At 51.9% G+C, this 20,713-nt stretch overlaps 1 protein-coding gene and 1 pseudogene across 2 annotated transcripts; both read left to right on the top strand.

Annotated features, from left to right (window-relative positions):
• The first annotated feature begins 5,355 nt into the window (after window positions 1-5,355).
• Window positions 5,356-20,277, top strand: GRHPR (glyoxylate and hydroxypyruvate reductase). Of its 2 annotated transcripts, none has more exons than XM_023203163.3 (9): window positions 5,356-5,678; window positions 7,694-7,824; window positions 8,765-8,837; window positions 9,385-9,501; window positions 11,303-11,391; window positions 12,562-12,666; window positions 13,335-13,470; window positions 14,815-14,945; window positions 20,143-20,277. In XM_023203163.3, the coding sequence occupies exons 1-9, from the start codon at window positions 5,596-5,598 to the stop codon at window positions 20,205-20,207; spliced, it is 930 nt and encodes a 309-aa protein (XP_023058931.1). In that variant the 5' UTR covers window positions 5,356-5,595; the 3' UTR covers window positions 20,208-20,277. The 2 variants fall into 2 exon arrangements, with proteins under 2 accessions (XP_023058931.1, XP_023058930.1); XM_023203162.1 differs by lacking the exon at window positions 20,143-20,277 and adding an exon at window positions 19,465-19,799 and having other exon boundaries at window positions 5,366-5,678.
• LOC111536739 lies at window positions 16,346-17,418 on the top strand (annotated as a pseudogene).
• Window positions 20,278-20,713: the final 436 nt, after the last annotated feature.

Here is a 20,713-nt window from a genome sequence, read left to right as displayed (position 1 = left end):
AGCTGTCAGAATGGGCTGGGGGATGCGGTCAGGGACCACTCCCATTCCCAGGACCTGGGCGTCCTGACCATCCATGCTAGGTCTGTTCCATGTTGGCCACACTGTTCCAGGCAGGTGCCTTTGGTCACACAGACTGGTCTCTGAGCCTGGTCTGATGTGTGTACTCTCAGGAGCCTGGACGGGGCAGTCTCAATCCAGAAATGACCTCTTCAATACTTGGTGCGGTTCCTATATGAAATGCCCAATATTATGAGCCACCCAGGCCTGGGCCAGCTGCTGACTGGCTGGAGGAAGTGCATGGGACCATGTGAGGCCACGGCAGCCCCAGGGTTTGCAGTCAGAGGGACCTGCGTCTGAATCCTGGCTCCCCCGCTTACAAGCTGTTTGACCTTGGTGAGGTCAGATCATCTTTCTAAGCTTCAGTTTCTTTAGCCACACGATGGGTGTAACACTTACCCTTGAGGATTATTGCGATTGTCAAACAAGGCAGCGTTTGCATGGGCTCTGGGCCATGCTAGACATTCATCAGGCACTTAAGCTATGGGGGAGAGAAGTGAGGGGCTTGGGCTCTGGAGCCAGTGGGTTTCAACTCCACTCTACCGCTAACAAGATGTTATTAAAACCTACTGTGTGCCTCAGTTTCCTCCTCTGTAACATGGGGATAATAATAGTACCTGCCTCCTGGCTTGTGGAGAGGACGTGCTATATATAGTGCTTACAACAGCACAACACATATATATGGGTACTTCATAAACACGAATCCATTCAAGGAGACCAACCCTGGGTGCCCTGGGATGGCCGTTGGTCAGAGACACAGAAGCTGAAGCCAGCTTAGGATAAGCGGAGGGGCCCAGGCCTGCCCTTGGCTCCGCTGACCTCACTTCTGTTCCAGGGCTGTTCAGTTACCTGCTCCTAGGCCTGGGAGGCCCAGTGGACAACAGAGTGACCTCTTCTTCACTGATTTGATCTGAATCCATTCCGTGAGGGCCCAGATGAGGGAACTGGCATGATATTCACAGAGAGGCGACATCACCCATGAAGATCACACAGCAAGTCCCTGGGCCACCTGAATCCTGGCCACAGCTCCACCCTGCTACCCCCTCTCTTAAGTAACACATTAATAAGTATCTTACCCTCAGACCATTATCTGTGCTGCCTGGCTAGGGAGCATTTCTGAAACACATCAAACATTGACAAAAGGAGGTGTTTTTCTGTCCTCAGGCCGGGCCCTTTGGCCTCTGTTAACCAGTGAGTGTCCTCTGTTAATCCTGAGCCCAGCTGCTCCCACACATAAGGACAAACAAGGGCACTGGGCACGGGAGAAACCTGTCCACCAGGGCCAGGAGGGGACGTGGAAGGTTAGTGGGTCCCCTCCCCCAAAGCAATGCACACAGCTGGGGCTCAATAAGTGCTACTGGGTGGTAGGAACGGAACCAGCTGAGGGCACAGGAAGAGGGATCTGCTAAGCAGAGGAGGCCTGACCTGGGCTTCATTGGGTAAAACCAGTCATCGTAATAAGTAGCTGGCATTTTGGGAGCTCTTAGTAAGTTCCAGACACTGCCCTGAGCACTGAACATGGTCACTCACTAATGTTTCCATGTTTCACCATCAGTAGGGTACGTATGTCACTCTCCCCAGTCTACAAACAGGAAGCTGAAGGTAAGAGCGATGAAGTCATTTGCTTAAGTCACACTATTACCAAAAGGCCGAGCTTGGATTCACACCCAGCATCCTGGCTCCAGACCCAAGCTCTCAACCACTATGCAAGCCTGTGGGAGTGGGAGGGGTGAAATGTAAGAGTGAGGGGTGACTTCTAGGTATTGGCTTGGGGTGGCTGTCCCTTTGATGGATATGCAGGAGGGGCGCAGGTGTCAGGTAGGGTACTGGGGAGAAGGTGGATGAATTGGGTTGGCAGGTGTTGAGTTCCAGATGCCTGGGGATGCTCAGGTGGAGGAGGCAGGAGAGAGGCGGCTCATGGCGCTGAGGCTGGGTGAAGGGAGCTGGAGCTGCTCACTCCAGACTCATCAGTGTAGAAGTGCAGCCTGGGAGACACCTGAGCAATGAAGGGGCAAGGCCTCAGCTAAGGCAGGGGAATTGATATTTAGTGTGCAAGGACTCAAAATGACAGCAAGAAGTGTTTTGGAGACTATTATTATTATTATTATTATTATTATTATTATTATTATTGAGATAGAGTCTCACTCTGTTGCCCAGGCTGGAGTGCAGTGGTGCAATCATAGCTTATTGTAACCTTGAACTCCTGGGCTGAAGTGATCCTCCTGCCTCAGCCTTCTGGGACTCAGCCACCACCTCCAGCCAATTTTTAGATTTTTCGGGGGGGGCGGGGGGGGGGGGGGGCCTCCCTATATTGTCCATGATGGTCTTGAACTCCTGACCTCAATTAGTCCTCCGGCCTTAGCCTCCCAAAGTGCTGGGATCACAGGAATCAGTCACCACATCTGGCCAAGTGCTATTTTTATTTATTTATTTCATTTCATTTCATTTCATTTATTTATTTTTGAGACAGAGGTTTGTTGTTGTTGTTGTTGTTTTTGAGATGGAGTCTCGCTCTGTCACCCAGGCTGGAGTGAAGTGGTGTGATCTCGGCTCACTGCAACTTCCACCTCCTGGGTTCAAGTGATTCTCCTGCCTCAGCCTCTTGAGTAGTTTGGATTACAGGTACCTGCCACCACGCCCGGCTAATTTTTTTGTGTTTTTAATACAGATGGGGTTTCACCATGTTGGCCAGGCTGGTCTCGAACTCCTAAGCTCAGGTGATCCACCCACGTCAGCCTCCCAAAGTGCTGGGATTACAGGCATGAGCCACTGTGCCTGGCCAAGTGCTATTTTTAAATGAATGTTTTCTTTATTTTGAGAATAGATAATAAATGCACAATAAATTCACTCCCAAAGGGTGAAAATTGTATCTCTTACTCTGTCCCCCTTCACCAGTTCTTCTCTTCCCAGAGATAGCCACTGTCCCCAGTTTCTTCTTTCTTCTTTCTTTTTTCCTTTTTTTTTTTTTTTTTTTTTTATTGTTAGAGACAGGGTCTCACCCTGTTGCCCAGGCTGGACTGCAGTGGCACGATCACAGTTCACTGCAGCCCCAGCCTCCCAGGCTCAAGCAATCTTCCTACTTCAGTTTCCTAAGTAACAGGGACTACAGGTGCACACCACTACGCCTAGGTAATTAAAAAAAAATTTTTTTTTTTTTGAGACAGGGTCTCGCTATGTTGCCCAGGCTTATCTCAAACTCCTGGGCTTGCGCAATGCTCCTGACTCAGCCTCCCAAAGTGCTGGAATTACAAACCATGAGCCACTGTGCCCGGCCTGTTCCCAAAGAAACAAGAAAGATGTTTCTTGTACATCTTTCCAGGGATATTTAACACACAGGAATAGGCGATCAGGTGTCGTGGCTCATGCCTGTAATCCCAGAACTTTGGAAGTGGATTGCTTTGAGTCCAGGAGTTCGAGACCAGTCCAGTCAACATAGTGAAACCCTGTCTCTGCGAAAAATACAAAAAATTAGCTGGGTGTGGTGGCGCATGCCTGTGGTCCCAGTTGCTCAGGAGGCTGGGGTGGGAGGATCACTGGAGCCCAGGAGGTGGAGGTTGCAGTGAGCCAAGTTTGCACCACTGCACTCCAGCCTAGGTAACAGACTGAGACCCTGTCTCAAAAAAAAAAAAAAAAAAAAAAAAGCATATACTTTCTCCTATAAATGGTAACATATGCACTTTGCATCTCCTTGTTTTCTCACTGGACAGTACATCTTGGAGATCATTCCACACACAGCACAGGGCTGCCTCACTCTTTTGATTGATGCAGAATATTTCACTGTAGGAATGAAGCATATGTAATGAACAGTCCCCTACGAATGGACCTTTAGGTTGTTTCCCATATTTTACTATTCCAACAATGCCACAATGAAGAGCCTTTGGCAGACAGCATTTTGCACATGTGTGAATACGTCTGTAAGGTAAATTCCTAAAAGCAAAATTTCTGGGTCAAAAAAGATGTGCAGTCTAAATTTTGATAGCTACTGCCAAACGTTTTTTATTGAAGTTGCTTGATTTACACTCCTACCAGCAACGTATGAAAGCACCTGTTCCTCCAATGTATTATTTTTTACATTGGTATCTTGCTGTAATTTTAATATGCAGTTCTTTTTTGAGTCAAGTTGAGCACTTTTCATCTTTTTTTTATTTTTAGACCGAGTCTCTCTCTGTCACCCAGGCTGGAGTGTGCAGTGGTGGGATCTCGGTTCACTGCAACCTCCATCTCCTGGACTCGAGCAATTTTCCTGCCTCAGCCTCCTGAGTAGCTGGAATTAAATTACAGGCATGTGCCACCATGCCCGCCTAATTTTTGTATTTTCAGTAGAGACAGAGTTTCACCATGTTGGCCAGGCTGGTCTCAAACTCCTGACCTCAAGTGATCTGCCTGCCTCAGCCTCCCAAAGTGTTGGCATTACAGGCATGAGTCACTGTGCCCGGCCATACATTTAAAAGCCATTTCCTTTTCTGTAAACTGTCCATTGGTATCCTTTGCATATTCAGATAAGCTGGGCATCTTTGTCTTAGGAACTATTTGTGCAATAAGGAAATTAACCCCTTGTCTATAAAATGAGTTGCAAATATATGGTATTTTTCCCGGTTTGTTGTCTTATGATTTTGTTGTTGTTGTTGTTTTGTTTTGTTTTGTTTTTTAGATAAACATAAGCCTGTAGCACCTGGTATTTCCAGGCAGTCTCCCATATAAGCCCTAACAAGGCTTAGTTTCGAAGATCAGATGCATTCAGGATGGTACGGTTAATTTTTTAATGGAGAATTAGTTGTATTCTTACGGCTTCTGGGTTTCACACACATAGTATATCAGTTATTTATTGCTGCATAAGGAATTACTCCAAAATTGAACGGCTGAGAGCAAGAGCAGTCAGTGCATTATCATCTCTTATGGTTCCGGGGTTGACTGGGCTCTGGGCTCAGCCAGTGATTATCCTAAAGGCTCTTCCATGCGGTTGTAGCTGTAGTCAGATAGGAGTTGGCCTGGAGTCATCGGAAGGCTTCCTCACTCATACCTCTGGTCACTGACGCTGGCTGTCAGCTGGGCCCCCGGCTGTGCTGTTGGCCTGAACACCTACACATGACCTCTCTGTGTGTCCTGGACTTCCTCAGAGCCTGGAACCTGGGTTCCTACCCTGGGCCAACCCAAGAGACAGAAAAAGTGGGGGCTTTCAGTCTCTTAAGGCCTGAGCCTGCGGAAACAGGACCCTGAGCGTGTAGAGAAACCAGGGTCCCATGAGGCCTTGGACAAGATACTGCTCCCTCTCCCCCGGGGCCCTGATTCCTCAGTGGCACGAGGCGCACACCCCCTGCCACCCGCCCCACACACAAGGACACTGTGTAGGGTCACTGTGACTGTCACTCCCCGAGCACGCGCAGTCACAGCCCAGCCGCAACCGCGCACTCCCGCAGGCGAAGCCACACCCGCCTGCGCACGTCGCGCGGCGTTTCTCCCGCCCACTCCAGCCTGGCCCCGCCCCGGCCCAGGTCCATTCCAGGATCAGATTCCGTCCAGCCAGGTGTGAGTCGGCGGATGAAACCGGTGCTACTCATGAAGGTGTTCGTCACCCGCAGGATACCCCCCGAGGGCAGGGCCGCGCTCGCCCGGGCGGCAGAGTAAGAGCCCCGCGCCCCGTCGGGGAGGGACGGGGCGGTCCCGGGGACCGGAGAGCCGGGCGGGGCGTTTGGGCCTTGTGGCCGGCTGGGGCGGGCTTGGAGTTTTGGGGAGGCTCGGAGAAAGTTCTCTGGGGCCCAGTTCTCTCCAGGACTCTTAAGACGACGCTGGGACCTGCAGTTCCGGCTTTGGAGAGGGTAGATTGTCCCTGAGGCAAGGTCCAGGCTAATTCTCCACGCTCCCACAGGGCACGTGGGGTCAGGAACGTGGCGGTCACTGACCTGGCCCCTTGGACATTTGGCAGGGGCCTTTGATGACTCTTCTTCTTTATATTTACTTATCTTTATTTATTTTTTTAAAGACAGCCTCACTCTGCTGCACGGGCTGGAGTGCAATGAATGGCTCGATCGATCGTGGCTCACTGCAGCCTCGACTTCTTGGGCCCCATCAGTTCTCCCACCTGAGCCTCCCGTGTAGCTGGGACTACAGGTGCAAACAATCACCACCGGTTAATTTTCTGATTTTTTTGTAGAGATGGGGGTCTCACTTTGTTGCTCTGGCTGGTCTCAAATTCCTGGGCTCAAGCGATCCTCTTGCCTCAGTTTCCCAAAGTGTTGGAATTATAGGTGTGAGTCACCATGACCGGCCTGAGGACTCTTTAATTTATTTATTTTTAAGACAGGATCTCACTCTCATCCAGGCTAGAGTGCAGTGGCGCAATTATACCTCACGGCAGCCTCAACCTCCTGGACTCAAGCGATACTTCCACCTCAGCCTTCCAAGTAGCTGGGACTACTACAGGCATGCATCACCATGCCTGGCTAATTTTTTATTTTCTGCAGAGACAAGGGTCTCACTGTGTTGCCCAGGCTGGTTTTCAACTCCTGTACGAAGGGATCCTCCCACCTCAGCCTCCCAAAGTTCTGGGATTACAGGCATGAATCACTGCACCTGGCCCACCGTTGCTAAATGGAACCCTTTTTGTGGGCCAGCCTTACCAGGTGCTTCATATACATAAACTTTTAATCCTGGCAGCACTGTGAAGTCAGTATTATAATTCCCATTGCACAGATTAAAAACTGGAGGCTAGACTTAGGGTTAAGTTCCTTCCCAAAGCCACGCAGCTCCCAGGTGGAGGAACTCCTGGGAGTTCTGCATCTGACTGCTGTCTGATCACTGCATTTGATCAGATTTGCGTTTCCAGTGTTAGATAGGAATAGGATGCAACCCAGCCTCAGCAGCCAGTTCTAGGGGCAGATGAGATTTTCACATTTTTTTCACTGCAACAAAACCTTTGCCAAGGACCCACTTTGTAGAGCAGGAGAAGGCGGAAGGCAGCAGCCACGCTCACGGTAGCAGTAGCTCACACTGTATCCTGCTCATGGGGAGGTGGATGAAGTGGTCAGTGCCCCGGGCTCGGTCAGGAGGTGTGAGTAGCCATCCTGTGTCCTGCCACATAGAGGCTCCACACGTGCTGGCTGTACTGAATTCCATGGCAGGGGCCAGGAGGCATGGTGCACCACTGGGACAAATATCCGGTTCCCGTGAGCTGCTGTGGAAGCGTTGGGTGGCCTTGACCTTATCTGTCCTGGCCCAGTCCAACTATGAGAGTTTTCTATTTCATGGACTCCACGGACAGGAAGAGATGCAACAGGCCATTGAATCCAGGCCCCCCACCTGAGGCACACCCTGCCCCTCACGGGCCTTCCCTGCAGTTGGCTGCCTGCTTGGCCGCCCAGCCCTTGTGAGTGTGGGAAAGCTCTTCTCTGTGCTGACCTGAGAGCTGTCCCCATGCCTTCCCCCTTGCAGCTTAGGCTCTGCTCGGGGGTCCCTCAGCCCTTCAGCTGTCACCTGCTCTCCCGGGACAGTTCTGAGGCCACCCCTGCCTGACCCTGCCGCCCCTCAGCCAGCCCCGGGCAGCCTGAGGCCAGGGCCATCAGAGGCCAGGGTTCCCAGCTGGGACCGGCGGACAGGTGTGCGGCTCCTGCTTCTCCTGAGGGCCTCCCTTTCCCCGCAGCTGTGAGGTGGAGCAGTGGGACTCGGATGAGCCCATCCCCGTCAAGGAGCTGGAGCGAGGTGTGGCGGGGGCCCACGGCCTGCTCTGCCTCCTCTCCGACCATGTGGACAAGAGGATCCTGGATGCTGCAGGTGTGCGCTGGGTGGGCAGGGGACTCGAGGGTGGCTTGGCCCTGTGGGCCCCTCAGCCTGCGCCGCTGGCTCCTGGGCTGCTCTGCAGTGCTGTCTGGGTTCCGAGGGCGTTTCCTGCGATACCAGGCCTAAGCGGGCAGATAGCTTGCTCTGGCACAGGCACTGCCCCTCCCTCCTGCTGTGAACCCCTTGGCGGGGGGCCCTGGGAAGGCAAAGACCGTGGTGTGGAGACTGTGGGTGTGAGGAAGAGCATCCAAGGCTCCGGGTTCTCCAGCCACAACCTTGCTCTGTGACCTCCGGCAAGACCCTGCCCATTCTGGGCCTGTGTGTAGTATGAGGGAGGCCCTAGCTCAGTGCCAAGCTGCAGCAGGATGTCTTTCCGCAGCCGCCGCCATGGGTCTCAGCCCGTGGAAGGATCAGCCTCTCGCTGTGAGGCTGTTGTGACAGTTTTGAGAAAAGGTTCAGACTCAGGCTGCCAGATGGGAAGGCACCCTTGTGAGTCAGTGCTGAGCCACCCCATGCCCTGGCCTTGGCCCGGAAGCTTTCTGGTGTCCTGCTTGCAGGAGAGGGTGGAGAGGGTCGCGTCCCAGCCACCTTCTTGGCACTCTCAGAGGTGTCCATGGGGGAGGCCCCAGCATGGCTGAAGGAGACCCGAGGCCTCACTGGGTGGACAGCCCAGTGGGTAAGAGCGGGGCCTTGGTGGCAGAGGCCCTGAGGTGAACCCAGCTCTGCCTGTGACTGAGCCAGGCCACTTCACCTCCCTGAGATGCAGTGTCTGAGGCTGTCAAGGGGGATTATTCAGAGTTTTAAGTGAAGAACAGAGATGTCAGCCTCTTATTCTAAGAAAACAATAATAAGCGGTGGCCCCGTGATAGTCCCCAGTGCTGTGGCTTTGAGTTCCTCGAGGAAAGATACTAACAAAGCACTTTCTGCACAACAGGGGCCAATCTCAAAGTCATCAGCACCCTGTCCGTGGGCGTCGACCACTTGGCTTTGGATGAAATCAAGAAGCGGTAACGGCAGCTTGGGATCTGGAGGGGGCCTAGCGAGAGGGGTGGGTATGAGGGAAAGAAAGACGAGCTGTTGATTTGTTTTTATTTCATATCCCTCGGCCATTCAGGGAGAATGTGAGGTGGCTGATGATAGAATCTGTCCACATGTGCACAGGTCAGTTACAATGAACCCCAGCGGTCAGAAACAGTGGGTAACTTCTGTGTAGGTGGCACCCTTTCACATTCATTATCTTTTTTGATCCCCACAGCAATACCTTGAAGTAGCAAAGGCAGGTATTATTCTTTCTCTTTCAGATGAGGAAATTCAGAAAGGTTAAGTTACTTGTTCAGTCCTTGAACCCTAATCTTCCATCTTCATATCCTTCCAAAGCGAGAGATAATCTAAATAGGAATGAGGACTGACCGTTTTTGAGTGCTCATTTATAGTTCTGAGCTTCCTGGCAGGCAGATCAAAGAGGAAACAAAGTAACTCCATGGAAATGTCCCAGCAGTAGACATCAGTAAAGGTGGTTGAGGCTGATGTTACCACCACATGTTTGATTCGTAGTGGGATCCGAGTTGGCTATACCCCAGATGTCCTGACAGATGCCACCGCCGAACTTGCAGTCTCCCTGCTACTTACCACTTGCCGCCGGTTGCCGGAGGCCATCGAAGAAGTGAAGAAGTAAGTGAATGCAGGCCAGGCGCGGTGGCTCACGCCTGTAATTCTAGCACTTTGGGAGGCTGAGGTGGGCGGATCATGAGGTTAGGAGTTCGAGACCAGTCTGGCCAACACAGTGAAACCCCGTCTCTAGTAAAAAATACAAAAAAAATTAGCCAGGTGTGGTGGTAGGCCCCTGTAATCCCAGCTACTTGGGAGACTGAGGCAGGAGAATCATGTGAACCCAGGAGACAGAGGTTGCAGTGAGCTGAGATCACGCCATTGCACTCCAGCCTGGGTGACGGTATGAGACTCCGTCTCAAAAAAAAAAAAAAAAAAATAAGTGAACGCCTGGCAGGAACATTGGCTCTGCTCAGCACTGGATCCTGATCACCGGTGCCAGTCTGGCCCACGCATAGTCCCTGACCCCAAGTGTGTCCCATTGAGTGAGGACTCAGCTAAAAGAATTAAAGCACGAGGCAGAGCTGCAATAAAGGCAGGAAGGGAAGTGGTGAGAGAAGAGGATGAGGGAGGACAAACGTTCTGCTGGTGGGTGAGGGCTGGCCGGGAGAGTGTGGATCAGGGAGGGCTTCACAGAATAAGTAGCAGGTGGGCGTCTGCTTGAGTCCTGAAAGCTGCGGGTCCACGGTCCCTTAGATGCCAAAAATCTAAAAAGGTCGGACAGCTGAAAGTTCTTTCATACTAACAGGAGACTATTTAAGGCTTTTATTTCTCGCACTTAATGTGACTTTCCTAAATTTTGCTGCAGGTGTAACACTGTTTAAAACAGGTGCTGCCCAGACACCGCAGAGGGTGATGTGTGGAATCTACCACCTGCGCCATGCTGCCATTTTAAAGGCCAAACAATTTTAAAATCTAGCCTGAAGGTTTCAGATCAGGGATTTCGGCCTGTATATCAAGAGTTAGAGTTGGCCGGGTACGGTGGCTCACACCTGTAATCCCAGCACTTTGGGAGGCCGAGGCAGGCAGATTGCTTGAGCCTCAAGAGTTAGAGAACAGCCTGGGCAACATGGCAAAACCCTGTCTCTACAAAAAATACAAAAATTAAGCAGGTGTGGTGTTACAGATTGTAGTCCCAACTACTTGGGCGGCTGAGGAGGGAGGATTGCTTGAACCCAGGAGGCAGAGGCTGCAGTAAACTGGGATCATATCACTGTACTCCAACCTGGGCAACAGAGCAAGACCCTTTCTCAAAAAAAAAAAAAAAGTTGGAAGCATTCCATGTGCAGTCATGGTGGGAGGTGTGCAAACGCAGGCTGTCACAGTGTGTGACCAGCAGCCTGGGCCCCGGCACGGGGCGTGGAGCAGAGTGGACCGTGCTGAGTCCTGCTCACTGTCCTGCCTGGGGAGTCAGCATGTCTGCTGGAGGTGGCTCAGGGCAGGCTCCGTCCCTTGCCCAGGGCAGCAGTGTGGGCCCTGTGGCTGTACTCTTTGTTGCTGCTCTAAAGTGCCAAGAGAACTTGTTTTGGAATCGTAAATCCTGAGTTTGCAGCCTCTTGCTCTCAGCTCTCTCCGGTTGTGACCTCAGGCAGGTCACCCTTTCTGGTTTGTTTTCCCATCTGCAAAATAGGATGAGAGCCAGTAAGGCCCCTTCCCGCCCTCAAGTTCTGTGTCCCTAGTGGCTTTAAAGGAGGAGTCGTTGCTGCTGCTCGTCTGCAGCGCTAAGGGGGCAGTGCCTCATCCCACTCTCAGTCCCTGACCTGGAGGATGGGTTTGTACCTTGGACCACAGTCAGAGGTGCTGGGTTCTCAGCGGCCCCTCATCTTGGCCCACTCTGTCTCACCTGCCACTCTGTCTCCCCTAGTGGTGGCTGGACCTCGTGGAAGCCCCTCTGGCTGTGTGGCTATGGACTCACGCAGAGCACTGTCGGCATCGTCGGGCTGGGGCGCATAGGTGAGGCCCCCACCTGCCCACTTGCCCGCCCCGGCTCTCACAGCTTTGGTTTGCATCCCTGGCACCACGTGTCTGAAGGCTGAGAAGACCCACATGCTGTCAGGGCACTTTGCCTGCAGTAGAGGTATCTCTAGTGAGGGTTACAGTTTTGTAAAACACAGGCAAATACATACATAAACCAAAGTAGGAGTTCCTTAAGAACTCACTAGGTGATAAAAGCAAGTTGCCTGAGGGTCAGGGGGCTTCACGATTCCAGCTCGATAAAGAACAGATGAAGACTACAAATGCTGTGTTGGAGCCCTTAGGAGTGGTTACTGGTTACTGTGAGAGAGCCCATTCCCCTGACACCTACTCCAGCTTTAGTTCTGGAAGGTTTGTGACTCACAAAGCCCTAACTCGGGCCAGAGGGCTCAGTGGGCAGAGTTATCTGCAGTTCTGCAGATGAGGCAGAGCCACTTTTCTTCCAGTGGCTGTTATTTGGAGAAGCCTGGCAGAAGGGCTTGGGCCTAGCCAAGCAGCTACCTATTGGGGTTCTCTGTCATCCTGCCTGGTGCAGGGGTGCGGGTGAGGGTGGAGAGTGTGGAGAAACTGTCTAACCAATGAACAGCCCTGCCTCTCACTAGAGAGTTGCTTGGAGGAACCCAGCAGCTTTGGGGCACGTTCTGAGCCTGAAAATCCAACTGCACAAATCCGCCTCAGCAGCAGCGTACGTGAAAAGTATAGGTCTGGGGTGAGCCGGCAGTTTGGCAGTGCCACCAAAAGTCAAATGGAGTCTGAGACTGCATTCACAGAAGCAGAGGGTCCAGGATGAAGGAGGGGACTGCTTGACCAGGTGTCTCCTTTGTGAAAACTCTTTCCAGTTCTCGGAGGTTAGGAAAAACCTGAGTGGCTTTCCAGATGGCTTGGACCATGTGAGGACAGCATCAGCCAGTGACAGCCTCAGGGGAGCTGAGGTGCTGTCTCCAGATCCCTGGGGCAGTGCGGGCTAGCTGGGGGCTGGTTATGGTGGGGCAGCCAGCCCCCCACTCACTTTGGGGGAGACAGGAGCAGGCAGCTCTGGGGCTGTGCTGATGGAAGGGTCTGCCCTGAGGGCCGCTGTCCCGGAGCTGCTGGGTGGCGCCCCTGCCCTCTGCGGGACTGGGAACGAGACATGGACTTTCCTTGCTCTAGGCCAGGCCATTGCTCGGCGTCTGAAACCATTTGGCGTCCAGAGATTTCTATACACAGGGCGCCAGCCCAGGCCTGAGGAAGCAGCGGAATTCCAGGCGGAGTTTGGTAAGTGAAGCTTGATTTCCACAGGAGCCTATCTGTGTCCAGTTGAGAGGCAGTATTTTCTCTCAGTGGTGGCATTTTCAGGCAGAGGGCAGGAGCTCCAGTCATGTCCAGGGGCTGCTGTGTCTGGTAGATGTTTAATCTACCTGCCCCTGGACACAGGCCCACTCAGGGGGCACAGGGACTTACCCAGGTCCTCTCCGTGCCAGCAGAGCAGTCCAGGGCTCCCGTCTTTCAGCGTCCTGTGTTGCCATCCCCGTTGTGGGCAGAGCAGTGGGGATGGTGATGGGTGTGAGGAAGGGCTGGGCACTTGCACTCGCTTTTCCTTCAACTGGCAAGCACTACCCTAGCCTCTGTGCGCTTTAGTCCAGGCGGATCCAGCCCCTGGCAGGTCCACAGCCTGGTGAGCAGAAGGCAGGCTGGATCTCAACCTTTCCCCACGTCCCTGGACACTTTGGGCCCTGAAGGTGATTAAAGCCAGAGTGGCCCAGATCCCATTGTGTGTGATTTGACTTTGTGCACTCATGAGAGTTGTCCAGGTAGAGACTCGGCCTTCAGGAAGCATCTTGGGAGTTTCTATTATGGGAGTCGAGAGCAAAGGACTGGTTTCCCACCATCTGGTTGTCCCTAGCCTGGGACTCAGTGCCTGATGGACTCCTGTCCTCCCTCAGTGTCTACCCCTGAGCTGGCTGCCCAGTCTGATTTCATCGTTGTGGCCTGCTCCTTAACGCCTGCAACCAAGGGCCTCTGCAACAAGGACTTCTTCCAGAAGATGAAGGAAACAGCTGTGTTCGTCAACATCAGCAGGTATCCTAGGGCACCTGACCCAGCAAGCCTGGAGAGGAGCCGTCCCCACTGCTGCCATCTGGAGATTTTCTTCCCCGTGGGTTGTTGATGAGACCCCAGGCTGAGCTTGCTGGTTTCCATAAACCAAACAACTCAGAAATTCGTGGGAATACACGAGAGCTCTGCACAGGGAAGAAGAGCCGTCGGAGTGGGCCTAGCCTGCCTGCTTCTCAGCGGTGGCCTCTGCCTGGCAGGGCCTGGCACACAGCAGGGTGGCTTCAGGGAGTGTTCCCAGGGAGCCTCGGCTGGCCCATTGTCCTCAACCACAAAGGGCTGGACTTGAGGATCTGAAGGGCCCTCTGGAGGCCGCCTCCCACACTGCTGAGCCTGGCTTTGGTTGCCTGTGGTTCAGTGATATTTTGAATCTTACCCTCCTGGGCAGACAGACCCGAAAACTCACGTGGTTGTAGTTCCTCACACTGTCCCTAGGGCTGCCTTCAGGCCACTGAGCACGTATGGGGGTCAGACCTTCCTTCTCTGCCACTCCAAGCCCTTCCTAGCTGGTCCCCCTTGAACCTATTTACCTAAGTTTAGGGGAAGGGGGATTGGGTGAGGTCACCCTGAGGACTTACGCACCCCAAAGGTACCTGTAATTACCAATGTTTAGCTACAAAACAGGTGACCTGGGAATGGAAGAGTGAAACATGCAGGACCACAGGACTTGCACTGCTGGCTGGCAGCAGTCATAGCTGCCGTGTACCGGGTGCCTACGTGTACCCAGGACAGCCCAGGACCCTATATTACTTAGTGCACAATATACAGTCTCTAGAAGATCAGTTCTTGACTTCAGTGGCCGCTGCCTTTGGATGTGGTTAGGGATGTGCTCATTCCTCTGCTCTGGTTTAGGCAGGGGCCTGATGGCACACTGTGGCGCTTCTCAGTGGGGGTCTGGGGGCCAACCAGATCAGGAACACTTGGAGGGGGCCTAACACAGATGCCCTTCTGGGCCCTGTTCATGTAGTAGAGCATGTAAGAAAGCTTTAATCCTCCCAGCATGCCTGGGAGTTAGGTGGTATTCTCCTTATGTCACAGAGCAGATAATTTGAGACACAGAGAATTCGAGGCACAGAGAATTTGAGAAACTTGCCCAAGGTCACACAGCTAGGAGGGGGCAGGGCTGGAGTTCTCTGAGTATATAAGACTTACAGACATACTGTAAGTATACCCACTAAGACTTAGTGCTGTAAAAGTCAGTGCCAAGTGCCAGGTGAGTGGAAAAATTCATTCTGTGTAGGTTGTTCTGCCTCAAAGGTGGCCTGGGCGGAGGGATCTTCATGGTACCCATGTCACCACTGTCATTCCCAGGGGCGACGTTGTAAACCAGGATGACCTGTACCAGGCCTTGGCCAGTGGTCAGATTGCAGCTGCTGGACTGGATGTGACGACCCCAGAACCACTGCCTACAAACCACCCTCTCCTGACCCTGAAGAACTGTGGTAAGAACCGCATTTTCTGATGCAAACTCCCTGCTGCCCTGCAGGACCAGTGTTTTCGAGGGGGTCCTGAGGGGCCGGGTGTGGAGCTAGTGTGAGTAAGTGCTGAACCCAAAGGGACACACCAGGGACTGTAAATGTTTACGCTGTTAGTGACATGAGTGTATAACAGGAGCAGTCCTCTTGAGCATGTTCTGCTGGGTCTCTGTCCCTAAAGGAACAGAGTGTAGGTATGAGAGGATTTGTTTTAGGAAAAAAAAAAAAAAAAAGTTGGCCGGGTGTGGTGGCTCATGCCTGTAATCGCAGCACTTTGGGAGGCTGAGGTGGGCGGATCACGAGGTCAGGAGTTCGAGACCAGCCTGGCCAATATGGTGAAACCCCATCTCTACTAAAAATACAAAAATTAGCCAGGTATGGTGGTGTGCGCCTGTAGTCCCAGCTGTTTGGGAGGCTGAGGCAGAAGAATCGCTTGAACCTGGGAGGCGGAGGTTGCAGTGAGCCGAGATTGTGCCACTGCACTCCAGCCTGGGTGACAGAGTGAGACTCCATTTCAAAAACAACAACAAAGTGGGCTGACTACATGTCTACATGTGTTACACCACAGTGACTCGTGTAAAACCTGTTACTCTAAATTGCTATTACCAGTTTAGGTGTGAAAAATTAAAAGTGTAATGACAATGCCAATATTTATAACTCGGCCAGTTTTTCAAGCTGTTGTTTCACAACAAAGCCCCCTTCTCTCTTCTGCTTTGTGGGGCCGGGGCCAGGCCTCTGCACACCCCATTTCTGCTGTGCCAGCTGCACTGGCAGGCCCTCACAGTGTGGGTGTGGGAGGGCCTGCTTCCTCCCGCCCTCCCTTCCTGTCTTTGGGGGAGTGGCAGCAGCACTTCTTCACCTCACAGTACCAGTTTGCTCCCCATGGTGGCTGGGGAATCCAGTTTGCAGTTTTTCCAACACTTGGTGAACCAGCTGCACTGAGCCCCACTCAGAGATAAAAGCAACAGCCAGTCAGTGCCCCTGCCACAGAAGTCTGAGTTGCAGCACCAGAAGTGCCTCTGGCAGTTGCTACCTCTGTGCTACCATAGTGCAATGGTTCGCATACTTTTTTTTTGTTTGTTTTTTTGAGACAGAGTCTCGCTCTGTTGCCCAGGCTGGAGTGCAGTGTTGCAATCTGAACTCACTGCAACCCCCACCTCCTGGGCTCAAGCAATTCTCCTACCTCAGCTTCCCGGGTAGCTGGGATTACAGGCGTGCACCACCAGGCCCAGCCAATTTTTGTATTTTTTTTTTTTTAGTAGAGATGGGGTTTGTCCATGTTGGCCAGGCTGGTCTCAAACTCCTGACCTCAGCTGATTCGCCTGCCTTGGCCTCCCAAAGTGCTGAGATCACAGGCATGAGTGCCCGGCAGCTCCCGGCCAAATCTCATACTTTTGTGTTCGTCAGAATCACCTGGAGGAGTGACTGATGAAACACAGGTTGCTAGCCCCATCCCGAGGGTTTCTATTTCAGCAGGTCTGGGGTGGGGTCTGAGAGTATGTGCTCCTCACTGCTCCCAGATGCCACTCAGGATGCTGGTCCTGGGACCACACTTTGTGGTTTGGATTTTTGTCACCTGCTCAGTTAGTGAGTTAACAACTTTATGCGTAATAATTCTTTATATTAAGATCTGCTCAGGTAGCTGGTGGAGTTTATGCCTCTAGACTAACAGAGTGATCAGGGCCTTAGGTTGTCTGGGCCAGTCTCTGTCTTTAATTTGCATTCTGGAATGGACACCTAAACAAAAGGTCTTTAGCTGCTTTCCCCAGTGAATGCTCCCATTATCGCAGCCCTTGGAAACTCTCCCGTCCCTCCCCCCACCCCAGCCTGCAAGGAGCACTGGGTGTGATGTCAGGGCTGTCACCCACAGCCAGGAAAACTGCCCTCCCACCCCTACCCCAGGTCCTGGAATTCAGCTCAGGGCCCCCGGACTGCTTCAAAAGACAGTTCTTGGTCTGAGAGGGCGGTCAGGGCATGAAGCTGCAGTCGCCGCCGCTGTTTGCGCAAAATCTAAGCACTGGGCTGCAGCCATGTCCTACTGCCGGCAGGAAGGGAAGGATCCAATCATATTTCTGATGAAAAAAGACCATGCGGCTGCAAGCAACGCAGCTGATGACCCCAGTGATCCCTGTGAGGGGAGCACGGATTGAGGCCGCTAAATGGAGACAGTAGCTGGAACTGCCTGTGCCTTGGGGGAATGGCCAGCGGCCCCTGTGGGAAACAATTCATACTGGACTTTTCCTGCTCCCACTATAGTATGGAAAATGTCAAGGGGTCAGGCTGTGTAGACCAGTTGTGGGGCCATGCAGGAATGCATGGAGAAATACCCAGATCTTTGTCCCCAAGAAGGTGAGGAAGAGGTAGAGGAAAAGCCCACAGACATGTAGAAGCAGCAACTCCCACTGAGGCCACTGCAACCAAAGAGGAGGGGTCAAATTAATGAAGGCCATAGAGTTAATGAAGGCCATAGGACTCCAGTCCTTCCACCCCCTCAGAGTGACACGGACCTTTCGCAAAATGCCATTTAGTCACCCTCCAACAAAGTGTCTTTCCCTCTTGTCCTGTAAACTGTAATGTACAAAATAACGTATTTTGATGATCAGGGGTCTTGGCCTCGACATATACACTGAAAAAAATGGGGGTTGTTTATATGTGTCCTGTGTGTTGTCCTGTCGGCAAATGTAGCCACCACTTTTGAATTCTCCTTAGATGGCCCTTAATTTTGCCACTTTGAAATAATGTGCTACTTAATCTCAGCAACCAAAAACCATTATCCAGGAATGTTTCTTGTGAGTGAGCAGATTTATTGTGATTCATTATATGTCTAAAATGTTGGGGTGGGGCTGGTTAGGGTGGCTCATGCCTGTAATCCCAGCACTTCAGGAGGCCAAGGCAGGAGGATCACTTGAGACCAAGAGTTCGCATCTAGCCTGGGCAACATAGTGAGACCCCCATCCCTATAAAAAATTTAAAAATAGCCATGTGTGGTGGTAGGCACCTCTAGTTCTAGCTGCTCAGGAGGCTGAGGTGGGAGGATCGCTTGAGCCTAGGAGGTTGAGGCTGTAGTAAGCTGATTGTGCCATGGCACTCCAGCCTGGGCAACAAAGCAAGACTCTGTCTCAAAAATTCTTCTCTACTAGAAGAGGCCAAATGGTCAGATGCATATTTCTCCAAACCCATCCTGACCTTGAGTATGTATAGGGTTCATTCCTGACATATTTTGGTTTCCATGTGGGCACTGAGCTCCCGGTTTTCTATTTGGATGGTGAAAATTTGGACCCTGTCATTCACAGTCCCTTCCTAAGTGTAGGGAAAGGCTGGTTTTTGCTATTCCTTGTTATTCTGAAAGCTGTGGTTTGGGGTCCGTGTTCATGCTGGCTCTCAGTTTGATCAGATGCAATGTTCTTGAGAGGTGGGGATCTAATTACCAGAGAGGAGAGGAAACTAAGTACTCAATTATGGCTGGGCGCGGTGGCTCACACCTGTAATCCCGGCCCTTTGGGAGGCCGAGACAGCAGAATCACTTGAGGCCAGGAGTTCAAGACTAGCCGGGGCAACAAAGACCCCATTACAATGATGAATGTAAAGAAGAAAATGTACTCACTTAAAAGGAAACATGATTTCTACCTGGAAAAAACCCAAAAGCAGTTTTGTGGGGTTTATTTGGTAAAGATGATGTCTCGCTGTGTGGCCCAGGCTGGCCTCAAACTCTTGGGCTCAAGTGACCCTTGCACCTCAGCCTCTGGAGTAGCTGGGACTACAGGGATAGGCCACTGCACCCGGCTGACAGTTCTCTGGAGGCAAGTAACTTCACTTGCCCTGGGGTGGGATCGGAGATAACTGTGCTGTTCAGCATTTCGTTTTGGAGTTATTTCTGTAAATCAGAAACCTTGTGGTCACGTGGCATCATTTTCAGGTGCACATGGTACAGGTGCATAAACTGGCACCCAGGTTCACCTGTTTTTGTTTTTGAGACAGAGTCTCCCTCTGTCATCCAGGCTAGAGTGCAATGGTACGATCTCAGCTTACTGCAACTTTTGCTTCCAAGGCTCAAACAATCCTCCTGCCTCAGCCTCCCAAGTAGCTGGGACTATAGGTGTGGTCCACTACAGCTGGCTAAATATTTGTATTTTTTGTAGAAATGGGGTTTTGCCATGTTGCCCAGGCTGGTCTCGAACTCCTGAGCTCAAGTGATCTGCCTGCCTTGGCTTCCCAAAGTGCTGGGATTACAGGCATGAGCCACTGCACCTAGCCCTAGAATACAAATATTTCATCACATTGTAACTGGGTTTTAGTAGCCTGGAGGCCCTTCACTCTGTTAGTCTGAACCTCAGCTCTGGGGGAGTGTCATGCTTAGTGACCAAGGGAGAAAAGGCAAGGCATGGAAGCATGAGGTAGTCTCTCTTCTTACTGACAAACCCAAGCCATGAAAACAGCCCAGTTGAAGTCGCTGAACCACCCTTATCTTCCTCTCTCTCCTTTCCAGTGATCCTGCCCCACATTGGCAGTGCCACCCACAGAACCCGCAACACCATGTCCATGTTGGCAGCTAACAACCTGTTGGCTGGCCTGAGAGGGGAGCCGATGCCCAGTGAACTCATGCTGTAGCCAAACAGTAGAGATGGAGGGCCGGGAGGCAAACCGTACCCTGGTATTCTGTCAGACGCACCCAGGCTTGATTTGGATCCACAGGCACAGCCAAGGGAAAGTCTGATTCTCTGAGGAAAGAGTGATTCTGATAGATGTACTTGTCACATTGGTGGCTGGACACACTTGAGCCAAAAGTGTGTAATTCTATTATTAAATAATTCTCTGAGAGACCGTCTTGGCCTGTAAATGGGGAAGCTAACAAGTGCGTATGGCTGGGCATGGTGATGCACCTCTATGGTCCCAGCAACTCAGGAGGCTGAGTGGGAAGGATCCTGAGGCCAGTTCAAGGCTGCAGTGTGCTATGATCACTCTTTAAATCGCCATTACACTTAGCCTGGGCAATGTAGCAAGGACCTGTTTCTAAAAAAACATTAAAAATACAAAGAGCATCTGTTTGAAAGTCACAACATCCAATGATCTGCCTGGCTCTGCTTCCCACCCCAGCCCTCAGCCCTGGGCATTTTCCTTATTGGAACCTGTCCAAACCACCTTACGCCTCATCTTCTCTGCCCAGATTCCTTCACTTGTCCCTCACCAAGGACGGGACAAGCAGAACCCAGTTGTGACCATGGCACTTGAATATGATACCTAGACCATCAGGAAAATTAAAGAGCCCTTCCAGAAAAGGAGTTAACTGGAAGAAATGAGAACTAGGTAAGGACGTTTAACACTCTTATTTTGGTCAAGAACAATTAGAGGTAGGTGGATTTAATTTTAAAATTAGTTTCAGCACCTACACATGGTTCCCTTTGCCCATCCTGTCCCCCCAGCCCCTCCCTGCCCCCAGGTGGATGTTTTTTTTTTTTTTTTTAAATCACCACCTTACCCACTCCTCTCCAAGGTCAGGCCACAGCACTGCCATTGCCAAAGCCCTGCTCTGTGCTCAAGGAATCAGCTTCCAGAACTGGCAGATGGAGTTTCCAATTTGAGAGGCAGGTCCAGGGAGCAGCACAAGATTAGGCAGGCCCTTGGAGAGCAACTGGGTAGACTGAAAGCAAAATCTCATGCATGTGCATAGCTCAAAGACAGAAAAGGAAGGCGGGGGAAGGCAGAAGGGAATGATTTGAGGGGAATGACCAGTTAAC

The sequence above is a fragment of the Piliocolobus tephrosceles genome, chromosome 14 (genome assembly GCF_002776525.5).
Source record: "Piliocolobus tephrosceles isolate RC106 chromosome 14, ASM277652v3, whole genome shotgun sequence".
In the NCBI taxonomy this organism is placed as follows: Eukaryota; Metazoa; Chordata; class Mammalia; order Primates; family Cercopithecidae; genus Piliocolobus; species Piliocolobus tephrosceles.
The sequence above is the reverse complement of the archived record's forward strand: the minus strand, read 5'-3'. Positions and strand labels throughout refer to the sequence as shown.

Coding starts and splice junctions, on each gene's coding strand:
- GRHPR (XM_023203162.1), top strand. CDS start 5,596: ATGAAACCGGTGCTACTCATGAAGGTGTTCGTCACCCGCAGGATACCC. Junction 12,667..13,334: donor GGAATTCCAGGCGGAGTTTG/GTAAGTGAAGCT, acceptor GTCCTCCCTCAG/TGTCTACCCCTGAGCTGGCT. Junction 13,471..14,814: donor GTGTTCGTCAACATCAGCAG/GTATCCTAGGGC, acceptor TGTCATTCCCAG/GGGCGACGTTGTAAACCAGG.